The 12,500-nt window shown below is 47.0% G+C and overlaps 2 protein-coding genes across 5 annotated transcripts in view; one reads left to right on the forward strand and one right to left on the reverse strand.

The window, feature by feature from the left end:
* The window catches only part of jak1 (Janus kinase 1), a 35,291-nt gene extending 28,174 nt beyond the window's left edge, over positions 1–7,117 (forward strand). For all 4 annotated transcript variants that reach the window (XM_081717156.1, XM_035524356.2, XM_081717157.1 and 1 more), the window contains 8 exons: positions 63–213; positions 2,481–2,569; positions 2,710–2,902; positions 3,283–3,407; positions 3,594–3,766; positions 4,758–4,875; positions 5,542–5,652; positions 5,818–7,117. In XM_081717156.1, the coding sequence (XP_081573282.1) occupies positions 63–213; positions 2,481–2,569; positions 2,710–2,902; positions 3,283–3,407; positions 3,594–3,766; positions 4,758–4,875; positions 5,542–5,652; positions 5,818–5,922 (1,065 nt within the window). In that variant the 3' untranslated portion in view covers positions 5,923–7,117. The remainder of the gene's footprint in view (positions 1–62; positions 214–2,480; positions 2,570–2,709; positions 2,903–3,282; positions 3,408–3,593; positions 3,767–4,757; positions 4,876–5,541; positions 5,653–5,817) is intronic.
* A 2,821-nt stretch (positions 7,118–9,938) lies between these two features.
* The window catches only part of raver2 (ribonucleoprotein, PTB-binding 2), a 39,555-nt gene continuing 36,993 nt past the window's right edge, over positions 9,939–12,500 (reverse strand). Inside the window, exons 13-15 of the mRNA XM_027032024.3 lie at positions 12,361–12,483; positions 11,251–11,454; positions 9,939–10,675 (exon numbers count right to left, since the gene is read on the reverse strand). Of these exons, the coding sequence (XP_026887825.2) occupies positions 10,538–10,675; positions 11,251–11,454; positions 12,361–12,483 (465 nt within the window). The 3' untranslated portion in view covers positions 9,939–10,537. The remainder of the gene's footprint in view (positions 10,676–11,250; positions 11,455–12,360; positions 12,484–12,500) is intronic.

The following is a 12,500-nucleotide window of genomic DNA, read 5'->3' on the forward strand; positions in this document are numbered from 1 at the left end:
TGTTCCTCTTTTACGGTCTTCTTTTTCTTTCGTTTTCTCTCCTTTTCTCTCTTTTGGAGCAGAAGGAGAGGTTTTATGTGGCCCAGTGTCAGTTAGCCACTCCGGACTGTGAGGAGCTAGCCAAGCTCATGACCCACTGCATGACCTATGACCCTCACCAGAGACCTTTCTTCAGGGCCATCGTCCGAGACATTGACATGGTTGAAAAACAGAGTAAGGAAACGATGAATTGATGCATAATGTAAAAATGTACTAAACAGAGTCATGGGTTTTATGAGTTTCAGCACAGTGTCTCAGTGTTTATGATGGCAGCTCCATTTTTTGGGGACCTTTTGTTCTCAGTTCATTTGCACCACTTGTACCAGTACACAGACTATTAGATGCAGCTTTTATTCTAACCACATTAGTAGATTTTACTAAACTTCATAACTCTGGGTGTGGGAATGCCTGCCTCCGAGCAGAAGGTCCAGATGCAAAAGAAGCGGAGTCCAGCTGCACAGCAGGATTAAGATCTTAGCTTCCAGGAACACTTGGCATCTGGTCAAAAATCATCAGAAACTTCTTTCATGGAAACCTGGCTGTGTAACGCTGACTCATGGCTGTGGTGGGTCTGCTCGGTTTTTTGCTGTGCAGAGCCCATCACGCCATGCAACTGTGTCGTCAAATCATGTCAAACCAGTAACGTGTTTGCCCTCTGCAAATCACAGCCTTAGGACTTGACCCTCATCCCTTATTACCTATGAGCCATTTTACTCACCAAGTTGACCTTGGATTTCCCAGCTGGTAGCTGGTGTTCCTGGACCTCCTCCAGGAGCTGATGAACATGAAGCCCAGCAACAGCAGGTCTCAGTACAGAAGTAGAAAGAGATCATGTGGCAAGTCCTAATATTCTACAGGCATTCATGCCAAGACCTTCTCAGGAAAAACCTAGGAAAAAACAACCGTCACTGCAGTACAACTATTAAAGATTCTGGACATAGCACCGCAATGTGGAAAGCTAATCAGTTGATTCACATTATTTGTGTATACAAAACAGAAAATGGTGGACCACTTGGGGAGTAGGCACTGTAACTTCATGTGCCAGGATTGTTTTTAACTCTTTGAAGAAGTGTGCATTCTCACTGAAGTATTGTGATTAAAGTTTTGTGACGAACCCTTGTTCATGTCAGAGCCTTAAGGTAGCTTTGAGAACTGACAATAGAAATGGATGGTGTACAGAAATACGAAGTACACGTTTATGGAACGGAATGTGTGAAAGCAGTGGCTTCAGACGGACGTTCTTGGATAAGTTTGAGAAACGTTATGGTCCTCTGCCAAAGACTGCTTCTCTGTTTGGAGAGGTCGCCACCATGTTTCCAACTATGAAAAGAAAACAAAAAACAAAACAAAAAAAAAACAACCAACAAAAAAACAACAGAGCTGTAACACAGCCACTGGTGTGAGCACTGGCACCTCACTTCACCTGCAGGTTTCACTGCCTGCCCTGCACAGTGTACACCAGCGAGGTGTAAACTCTACACGTCTAACAGAGCAGCTGGCCAGGAACCCCTCTCCCCTTCCACTCTCACGCGCTGCACAGACCAACTCTCTCCACTGCTGGCAGACATGATCAATCAATTGATCGATCTCTTCACCGTTCTTGCTCTCTTCAAGGCCGCCACTGTCTGCACTTTATTGCATCTCGTTCCGGTTTAATCTGCAGAACTTCACCTGGCCACGGATTATAGACGTTCTTTCAGGCAGGGAACTGTGTGTGAATGTGTGTCGGAGCCTTTAATCTGCGCTGGTACACTTGAACACCATCTTCTCCCACTTCCTGTCTCCCGCATCTCGCCAGCTGTCCGTAAAGCTGTTACTTCACTGGTGACGCCACCCTAACAGGACCCACACCTTGACTGCAGCAATTTGTTCTGGGATTGCACGACGCAAACCCAATATGCTGACGAGGTTGCGTTGTGCCTCCTAACAAAGAGGGGAACCCGACTGGTGAAATGCAGGGTTGGAGTGAATGTCTGTGGGCACTGCCACTGTAATGAATGCTCAGTAGGCCTTACACCCCTGAACTGAAGGCCTTGGGGCCCGCTGACACACTGCCGGGGCCCCTGCTTGCTGTGTCCTCAGGAGACCTTGGATACTTACACGAGAACACCGTGATCTGGCTTCACTCTGCCCTGTTGGCAACAATTCAGCTGTTCTGCTCACACAATAACAGCACATTTTCACAAGCTATTTCCTTGCATGCCTTAATTTATATAGTTATCAGGAAAAGAACAGTCTGGAAATAGTGTCCCCTTGTGGCTGAAATGAAGATCTGCAGGCCACTGGAGTGGCAAGTCTTCACGAAGTCTAATTGGATTAATGCTCAAAACACACATCATGATTCACTGCGCACGTCCCTTATGTAAAATAAACATGTTCAGGCGTCTGAGGAGACTCAGTTGTGTGGCTTATTTTTGACACAGTGCATGTGTCCCCTGCAGATCCGTCTATTAAGCCAGTGCCAACTCTAGAGGTGGATCCCACAGTTTTTGAGAAGAGATTTCTCAAGAAGATCAGAGACCTCGGAGAGGTAACTTCCCATCTGTCTCTAAGAGAAGAGTTTTATTCAAAAAAGCCACTGTTATAAACAACTGAACATTGCCTATTGTTTTTTGCCAGGCATAAAGGTACAAATATGTGTGTGTGTGTACGCGTGTGCGTGTTTGACAGGGCCATTTCGGAAAGGTGGAGCTGTGTCGGTATGACCCACGGGGGGATCGCACGGGGGAGCTAGTGGCGGTGAAGTCCCTGAAACCAGAGAACCGAGAGGAGCAGAGCAGTAACCTGTGGTGTGAAATCGACATTCTGAGAGAGCTCTACCATGAGAACATTGTCAAGTACAAGGGCATCTGCCAGGAGGAGGGTAATGAAGCCAGACCACACGCACACACATCTGACCCAAGGGAGGGTGGATAATCTGTAGCTCCTGGGGCCTGTAGCTGCAAGGTGCACAGCCCCTGATGTAGGAGACCATAACAACATAAGCAGAGGGCAGTGTTGGACATGAAAACAAACTGAAGTCAAAATGCTGGCTGCATCTTAACAGTACGAAATTGAATACAACACCGTAATCAAAAGAGCAGGTTATTTGAACATTTAAATTGCATTGTCATTTTCTCATTATTTTATTCTACACCTAAAAAAAATTTTAAAAAATGCTATGGCTTTTGTTGTTTAGATGTTTTTATTGGTAAACATGAATAGCACAAGCCAGTTTGTGATGCGTCTCTGCCTTTCATGCAGGTGGCAGTTCCATCAAGCTCATAATGGAGTATTTGCCAGCAGGCAGTCTGAAGGAGTACCTGCCTAGAAACAAGTCCCAGATAGACCTGAAGACGCTACTCAGCTACGCTGTACAGATCTGCCAGGTACTGCATACGTTGTACACACGAGGACTGCTGGATGGCCGTCTGAAATTGAGCGTCTCCTGATATGTACCCCTGTAGTCTAGTACAGGGTATTCATTTATTTGTAATATTTTAATGTAACAAGTAATGACTTTGTTCCTCTTGATGATATATTTTGTCCATGCTGTTTTGCTCCCTCATCTCCAGGGTATGGATTACTTGGGCTCTCGGAATTACATCCACCGGGACCTTGCGGCCCGGAACGTTTTGGTGGAGAACGAGAGCACGGTGAAGATCGGAGATTTTGGCCTGACAAAGAGCATTAAAGAGAATGAGGGCTACTACACAGTGAAGGACGACCTGGACAGCCCTGTTTTCTGGTATGGCGGAAATGCTGAAATCCCTGGGGTGTAGAATAAGATGGGAAAATTGCTTTTAAATAACTGTAGTGCATCACTAATGCAGTTATAATAATAATTTTTGAGTTTAATTTATATAGTGCCTTTCACAGACTCAAGGTCGCTTTACAATTACAATAAAGATGAATGAATAAATAAATAAACACAACTGTACAAAACTGAGCTCCCATAGGGCAGTGAACTAGCTATACGCAGTGTAATGCAGTGTTCTCCATCAGCGCTACTGTTCATTCCATCTTCTGTTAAAACCTGATGAATGAACAGAACAAATGTAATCTTATAATTCACCTTGGACTATTTTACCATTCTGTGCTTGTTTTAAAGTTGTTTTAATGTTGTCCTTGCTATCCACTTCACTGGAGCATACTAGTCTGCATACTAGCTATCAAATGGGTAAATGATTTATATGCAAAAAATTTCCTGCAAATTTATTACTCATTCAAAATTTATGGTGGTTCATGTTCATGTCAAATCTGAAATTGTGTATAGCTAGTTCAGCACCCTATGGGAGCTCAATTTTGTAGTTTTATTTATTTACTTTAGAAGTATGGATTTAAAAAAAAATGTATAAAAAATACTATGAAACACTTTTTTTTTTTTTTTTTAAGTATGTATTATGGGTTTTCTTAGTATATATTATGGATTTTATGGACCTGAGAACTCCCTAAGGAAAAAGGGCTTCCTTGCATCATTACACTTGTAATAGGTGCGTTTACATATGTACTTTTCCTTGAAGGCTACTGAATAATTGCAACATGTAGAGTGGGAAACCTGTTAAGATGTAAATAGGTCATCGTTTCCATGTTCCTGAGACTGCATTTTAAAATTGTCTAAAAATAACATTGATTAGGTGACCATATGAGGCGCGCTTTTCCTCACCTGCTGTGCCGTATGAGCTGTGTGTGTGTTTGACGTTTGTGTGTGTGTGTGTGTGTGTGTGTGTGTGTCTTAGGTATGCTCCGGAATGCTTGATCCACTGTAAGTTCTACAGGGCGTCAGACGTCTGGTCCTTTGGAGTTACCATGTATGAGCTGCTGACATACTGCGACGGCTCCTGCGGCCCCATGTTGGTGAGCAGCCAATCAGACGCCCTCGCAACGACCCCGGCCTATACAGATCGTCTCAATAAACCACCGTCGCAGCCACATCCCAGCGCTTTTCTGTTTAAAATGTCCGAGGCCAATAACCAAGCCTCACGCCAGACCCATTAGCAGACACGCGCGTCGTGAACATTGTTTAATTCCACTCAGCAGACGATAGCTCGGCAAACGAATTTTCATTCAGGCTCCGACTAAACGCAAGGTGCTTGAGTTGTGTAGAGGTTTCGTTTAACTTAGCCCTTCATTGAGTGGAACACTGCGGTACTGTCCTCCGCTTCTGAAAGAGCTCTTTGTTCGGAGGGGCCGTGTTGCAGACGCCGGCTCTCTCTGGCAGATGGTGCCAGTCTGTGCCCATGGTGGCAGATGCCTTACCCAAAGGCTGTGGGCACTGGTGCCAGATCTGTATACACAACCCACTGTGCCCTCAATGAAGGGGGTATTGAGGATTTCGAGAGAGTACTGAAATGAACACCGTTCGGGTATCAATGAGCCGAGGGCGCCCCTTAAACGTTCGCAACGCACGCTTCGCCCTGTACGAGACGCGGACTCCGGATAGCGCCGGAGTGGTGGAAGGCTGCACTGGCAAAAGGCACAGTGGGTTAGCAGACAGCTGACATTCTGCTCCACCCCCACCAGGTGTTCCTCAAGATGACTGGCCCGACCCACGGGCAGATGACGGTCACCCGATTAGTCCGAGTCCTGGAGGAGGGGAAGAGGTTGCCTAGGCCGGAGATTTGCCCAGAGAGGGTAAAACATTTACTGCAAATGCAATATGATGTTGAAATGCAGAGCTGCTCAAACAGAAACACATCAAACAAAAAAAAAAAATTGCCTCATTGGTTTGGGCTGCTGGTTTTCTGTCTAAGGTGGCCCTCTCCCTGAGCTGTCTGTGACTGCTCTCTGTTCTGTCAGGTGTACACTTTGATGAGGAGGTGTTGGGAGAGCACACCTGACAAAAGGATAGACTTCAAAGGCCTGATTGCCGGCTTTCAGCAGATGCTCGCCGATGGCCTGTAACCATGGAAATGAGCTGCGCTACAGACTTCACCTGCCTTACAAGAGTTTGCTACGAATGACCTTTTTACACAAGAAAGAGGAGGAAAGAAGAATGTAACGAGAACCTTTTTCCACGGCTGGTTTCAGCAGAAACGGTCCCACACTGGTTTCTTGTGTCCTTGTATTCACACATTGTATTTCGTATAACCTCCACATAGTGAGCCTCCAGTCGCAGTTCCCAGCAGTTAATCATCAACAGACCTGTGGGAGGCAGCAGAGAGCCCAGTCCGCCTCGAGTTATGCAGATATCTGCCATTCATTTATAAATCTGTTTTTCCTGATAAACCTGAAAATACTTGCTGTGCAAAATCACAAAAAAAATGTATCGACTGCTTGCAATGTGCTAAACGCCATCAGAACTTTTTAATGTACTTTTTACAGACACGTTTTAGCACCGCAGGGGCAATGGATACTTAGGACGACGCCGTCCCGCGGGTGCCCGCCTCCAGTAATGGTGCGGATTTTCCTGCTTCAACACACCTGACTTGGTCATTAACCGCTGAGTCAAATCAGGTGTCTTTAAGCAGGGTAGGAACCTTCCCTTGCGAGTGAGCAGGTCCACCAATGTAAGTTTGGGTAATTGGCCATTTGTTTCAGCTGCGATGCACTAGAGCACATCGTTAGCTGGAAGCAAGACTGCCACGGACCTGACAGTGCGAGAATGTCCCGCTGTGAGTTGCAGCCTGGGCCAGTCGCTCCAGGGGAGAGAGCGACTCGCCCGCGAAGCCACGACGTTTTACGGCTCTGGCCATTTGCGTGTATACGAGTGGACAGCATCTGCGTGGTGCCACCACTGGGTCAGGGCATGGGGAGGAGCGGTGCACGCGTGAGCACCAACTGCCTGCGCTTGGCCAGGGCCTCCTCCTCCATCACAGTGGAACAGTGTGGAAAATGACGGCCATCCTGGATGCGTATGGGGTGGTGGGTGCTCCTACCATTGCTCTGTCACTTCACGTTATTCCTGGGGCACCATTCCCAACGGCCACGATGGACTGAAACATACCCGCCTCCATGTACTGTGAGAGACGTTACATGCCTACAGTAGGCACTAGAGGACAGTAGAGATTGCGAAATATATCTACAATTCTAATATCTACAAATATATCTTGTATTCTTGCTCAAATCTTACATAAACTGAAATACCCTTGCGAATCTACTAACAGCTGCGTCGTGATTTATTTTATCATTTTGATCTACATCGATTATATACAGTCCAATATGACACTTTGCTTTTATTGTCCCAACTACTAATGCATTATTATAAGTGAATAATGTCAGTTCCTAGCTGGATGTACGGAAATTCTGCCTTTGATTCCAGTTCCTTCTCCAAACCACACACCAATGGGTCCATTTGGGTAGTTGACTAGGTTTGGACTCCAGCCCTACATGGTTGTCATTTCCAGCACTCACAGCTCAGAGTGCCGAGGGGGTTTGGCGCTTGGTGGGAGCGAGTGGGGAAGGGTCTCTAGGACCCTGGGGACAACAGTGAAACACAGCCACAAGCAGCACTGCTCCTTTGCTTTATTGCGGAATGTAAAACAATTCCTTCAGCTCTAAATGAAAAGCCAAACTATTTTTTTTTCCTCTGAAGAATAACACAGAAATTGTATCCAATAAGCAAAAATGTTCATAAATAGACAAATAAATACAGTTACTTCTTTCCTTTACTACAGTTAAAAACTCAAAAAGCCTGGAGCTCTGAAACAGACCTACTAAAGAAGAAAAGATGATTTTGCTCTACTACAGAGGAGCAAAGGCATGCTTGTATTCCACCGTACCTAAAAATAGCTTATTCACAGAAAGCAATATCAATATAGTTTGGATATAAAATATTGCAAAATCTGAATTTCAGGTGAGAAAAAAATGTACAAACTTTAAAATTAAAAACAAGTTGCAGAATGTCTACAGAGCAAGAAGAAGAAAAAAAAAGGAGAGACAAGGTGGAGAGTTGTTCCCCCGCCACTTTACGAGGCTGTTGCTTCTAATAAACAAAGATTTCAGTATTGCAAAGCTTTGAGAGACGAGCCAGCACGTTTACAGACACGTTAACGATTAAAACGTTGCGGGTTAAAATCTGTGCTGCTCATTCTCTTTTAAACACTCTTCCGAACGAAGCGTGTGTACCTTCTTTATTGAGTACAATAAAATATCACTTCTTTGACTTTGTTCCAAAAATAACAATGTTTACAATCAACATGAAGGTGGTTGTGATGGCGACAAAAAAACAGGCACAGCAGAAATATCCTCACCGACTAATCAATCAAGAAACACTCCCCTATAATTATTAAGATAGGAGGGGTTTTAAAAAAAAAACACTCACTCTTTTGTGCTAATAGTGCCCTATTACCAGGGCCATTTTGTGGACGCCACGTTAAGACAACAGCACAGCGACAGGTAAGTATTGGGCCGAGGCTGAACAGAGGTAAAGTGTGCTTCAGTAATCCCCACTGAAGAGGGATTCAGCAGTGCTCAGGCTGGACACCGACCCGCCCGAGATCACTGGAGAGACGGAGGCCGCGGGGCTGAGCTGGACCAAAGGGAAGTAGAAGGAGAAGAGCCGGTAGCTTTCTGTCCTCTTCCAGTCCATCAGCCTGGGCTCCGGACACGGCCCCCGGGGGCCCAGGGCACTCGTTCGGGATCCGACCCCCTACCGTCCCGTTACTGATCTTAGGTCAGTGTATGCATGTAGACTCTTGTGGAGAACCCTGCCCAGCTTCCCAGGCTAGCTACGATGACACCTTCGGAGTTCCCTGACAGAATAATGAGATCCTGATGGGTTCTAGCACTACGATAATCCATCTGTCTGGCTTTTAGAATGTACATGGTGCAGTGGTCTGAACTGCACTTCACACACACACACACACACATCAAAGAGAATGGCTTTTGCAGTGGCCAAAGAAGCTGAGCTAATCTGATATAGTCATTGAGTAGAAAGTAAGACACGCAGCCTTATTATAAATGGCTGGATAAAGCAGGAGAAGCCTGTACATGCTATACAACAACAAAGATTGACTCCTGCCTCTGAGCATCGCCTTTAGAAGGACAATCTGGCTATGGGAGGACCACATCCAGCCAGTAAACTACACGCAGACGAAAGCGCTACGGCTTTGAGCTGTTCCAACACGCGGTTAAATATTGTCATTTACAAAAAAAAACCCAAAAAACATTGATTCGAATGCTTCCACTGAGGAAGTGAAGGTAAATATAAGTATGTAGTCCCATTCACTGTGTTAATACAGGCATATGATACAGTAATGCCACACAAGTACTGTCTGACGTAGACCAATAGGGATTATAGAGAGAAAGTAAGTACAATAACAAAACACCACTGCCTATGTGGTGGCACTGTGTGCGGATTATTACTTTCAGGGGGTTCGGAAGGGGCGCGTCTCACCAGCATCCTGGATCCAGAGTGTAGAGTTAGTCTGCTGGACCACACCGGCCTTCCTGTGATCCAGCAGCATTGCACTGATACCACAACTGGTGCTGTGAGCAATTCAATTCTATTCTAATCACTATTGCTGTAGAAGGTAATTGCAGGCCACTTGCACTGAAGTCTGAGAGAAACATTTTTCCAGCTTATTTGACTGGGATGGGGGAAAGGATGTCTACCCTGGATTTAGAGTGTTCAGGGAGCCGTGTAACACATATGGCACACACACCCTGGAAAAGGAGCATGTCTGTGAGCTGAGGGGAGACACCCCTCGCTGAGTTATTGCCTTTAGCCTTCCCAATGGCCTGTCTCAATGGCTGTGTGCGTTAGTTAACGCACTAACTGTGAGCATGCGCTGCCCAGGACACTGCTGCTCTAGGATGGCTCATCTTTCCTAGACTTATAGCACTACGTACAGAGCTACACACACACACACACACACACACACACACACACACACACACACACACACACACACTGTCCACACACATGTTCCATTAGTTGAGGACACATTAGCAGGGCCTTCGATGTGCATCTGCGTGTGTCATGAAAATTAGTGAGGCAGATTTATTTACATAATTTGTGTACACGGTTCCAGATGATTCTACGATACACCAAATGTGCCAGTTATGTCCAACCCTTTAAAGCGAGATCGGTTTTAAAAGTTGAATGATTCTCTGAGTGTAGCGCTGCCTTTTTCAGCCCTTAACCACATAATGACGTATCACACGCTGGCGCGCTCACGCTGGCGCGCTCCCCTGCGGTGGAAGCCCTGCCGGGGAGAGAGTGAGGAACACCAAGGCGACCGGCAGAAACGGCAGGAGAGAAGACGGAGACGTCACCTCCTGCAAAGCCCAGCTCCTTTCCGTTACAGAGGAGAGCGAGCCGCTCAGAGATGTGGCATGGCGTTCTAGCCAAGAAGAGACAGAAGCCCGACTACACACAGGTCCTGAGGCTGCAGGAAACCCTTAACACACAAATACGAGCAGTCTCATGTAGGGGTGAAGGGTTTAAAGCTTGCACATAACGTAGTAGAAAATGGCGCGGTTCTATTATGTATAAGTGTTAGAGTGTGTGTGTGTGTGTGTGTGTGTGTGTGTGTGTGTGTGTGTGTGTGTGTGTGTGTGTGTGTGAGCGTGAGCTCTAAATCCTCTTCTTTTTGAAGTAGTCAGCATACTGGCCACCGAGGCCCTGAGAATGCTGGCCAACGTATGGCCCCTCTGAAGTCACCTCCTGTACAGGCAGGGTGGGGTATTCTCGCTTCTGTCCTCGAGCCTGACTCTGGAAGGTGGTGGAACGGGATAGGAAAAGAGAGGAAGAGAGGGAGATAGGGAGGGATGCAGAGAGAGAGAGAGAGAGAGAGAGAGAGAGAGAGAGAATTTAGCCAATATGTGTTTCGAACATCTAGCCGTATTGTACTCATTTCTAAATGCTGGGTAAAGCAGTGAGTCCTTATCTCAGCCCAGCCCCCTCCCTGAGGATTCCCACCGGGAGTAGATCACCGGGGGTCTCGCCACTCGGCCGAGCCTAAACTGTCCTCGCTACATGAGCGGCACTACACGCAGACGCGCACATCTCGCTCTCTTCTCTCTCTTCTCTCACCCCATCTGATGCACGCTTCACACCAGACTCCTACGGGGGCTGCCTTCACACGAAGCCCAAAGGACAAGACAAAAAAACGCAGATGCAGGCCCGCTCGACATGCTGAAGAATGGATGTGAATTTTTCAGACGTCCATTTCAGCTTTTGTTTACCCCCCCCACCCCGCCTTCCTCCTCCCGTTCTTTACTGGCACGACTAATTGTACACTTGTCTTGCCAAAGCACGGATCCCAGTGCGCGCGTGCCCGTACTTACATAGTAATACTGGTTCCAGTCCGTCACGGCGTGTGCGCTGGGCGCGTGTGTGACGGGGTTGGAGGGGTGTGTGGGGGTATGGTTCGGGGCGAGGAAGCCGGGCATGATTGGCACGGCACTGTAGGTAGGCAGTATGGGCTGGGAGGTGCCGTTCACAGACGCATGCAGTGGAGCCACCAAGGCTGGCTTGCCCCCATCCAGTTCCTAGAGAGAGAGAGAGAGAGAGAGAGAGAGAGAGAGAGAGAGAGAGAGAGAGAGAGAGAGAGAGAGAGAGAGAGAGAGAGAGAGAGAGAGAGAGAGAGAGAGAGAGAGAGAGAGAGAGTGTAAAAGAATGTAAAGAAACCCAGCAGCAGTGTCGTACACGTAAAGCTGTATGTAAACACGCCGGATCCAAGCCCAGGCATCCGTACGAACCCTGCGACAGGCATGCCCATCTGGGCCAGGTGCTGGCAGAGCAGTGGAGCCATTTCAGTACCATGTCGCAAGAAACCCGAGACGTGCACAACCTGAGTGGGACCAGCCCACAGTGCAGCACCATCCCTCCCCAACAGGTGGAGTACCAGGCTACAGCGCATGGAGATCCAGTGCTTCACACACATACTGTGTATGGGAAACCAGGCAGGCCCGTAACCTGTCAGTAGATGTCCGTCTCTCATCGGGATATTTGTGAGAATTTAAGAGAGGTGATGTTCTTGCGATATAGTCTTGCAACATATATTCTCAGTGCTAGCTAGTGCATTCCATTTTTATTGATTTCTTATTTTTTAAGAGAGAGCTGATCAAGTGCTAGACTCCGCCCTGGAGTGCTAGACTCCGCCCTGGAGTGCTAGACTCTGGTGTGCATGTGAAACTGGAAGACAACGGCTGTGTCATTTTACCTATTTGACTCAAATAACATTTCACAGCTAATTGGCTCCAGCCATTGGTGGGTATGTACCGAAGTTACAGTATGTGCAAAGTGAGCCTTTAATCAGTGTGTTTGTCTATGGGTGTGATTGTATGACTGAGTGAGGGTGTGTGTGATCGTGTGTTTGGGTGTGCATGATTATGTGCATCATGGTTTGTGTGGGTGTACGTGACTGTGTGTGTGATAGCGTGAGTGCGTGCTACCTTGCTGAGGTCTCGCTGCTGGTAGGTTTGGGCAGCAGCCTGGCTCATCTGAGTCTGAGAATAGTACTGACTGACAGCCTGCATATAGGACGTGTAGTCCCCATATGAGGATGTGACCACAGCCTGAGGGAGAAGGAGGT

The sequence above is a fragment of the Electrophorus electricus genome, chromosome 7, assembly GCF_041902795.1.
Source record: "Electrophorus electricus isolate QZ-2024a chromosome 7, ASM4190279v1, whole genome shotgun sequence".
Classification (NCBI taxonomy): domain Eukaryota; kingdom Metazoa; phylum Chordata; class Actinopteri; order Gymnotiformes; family Gymnotidae; genus Electrophorus; species Electrophorus electricus.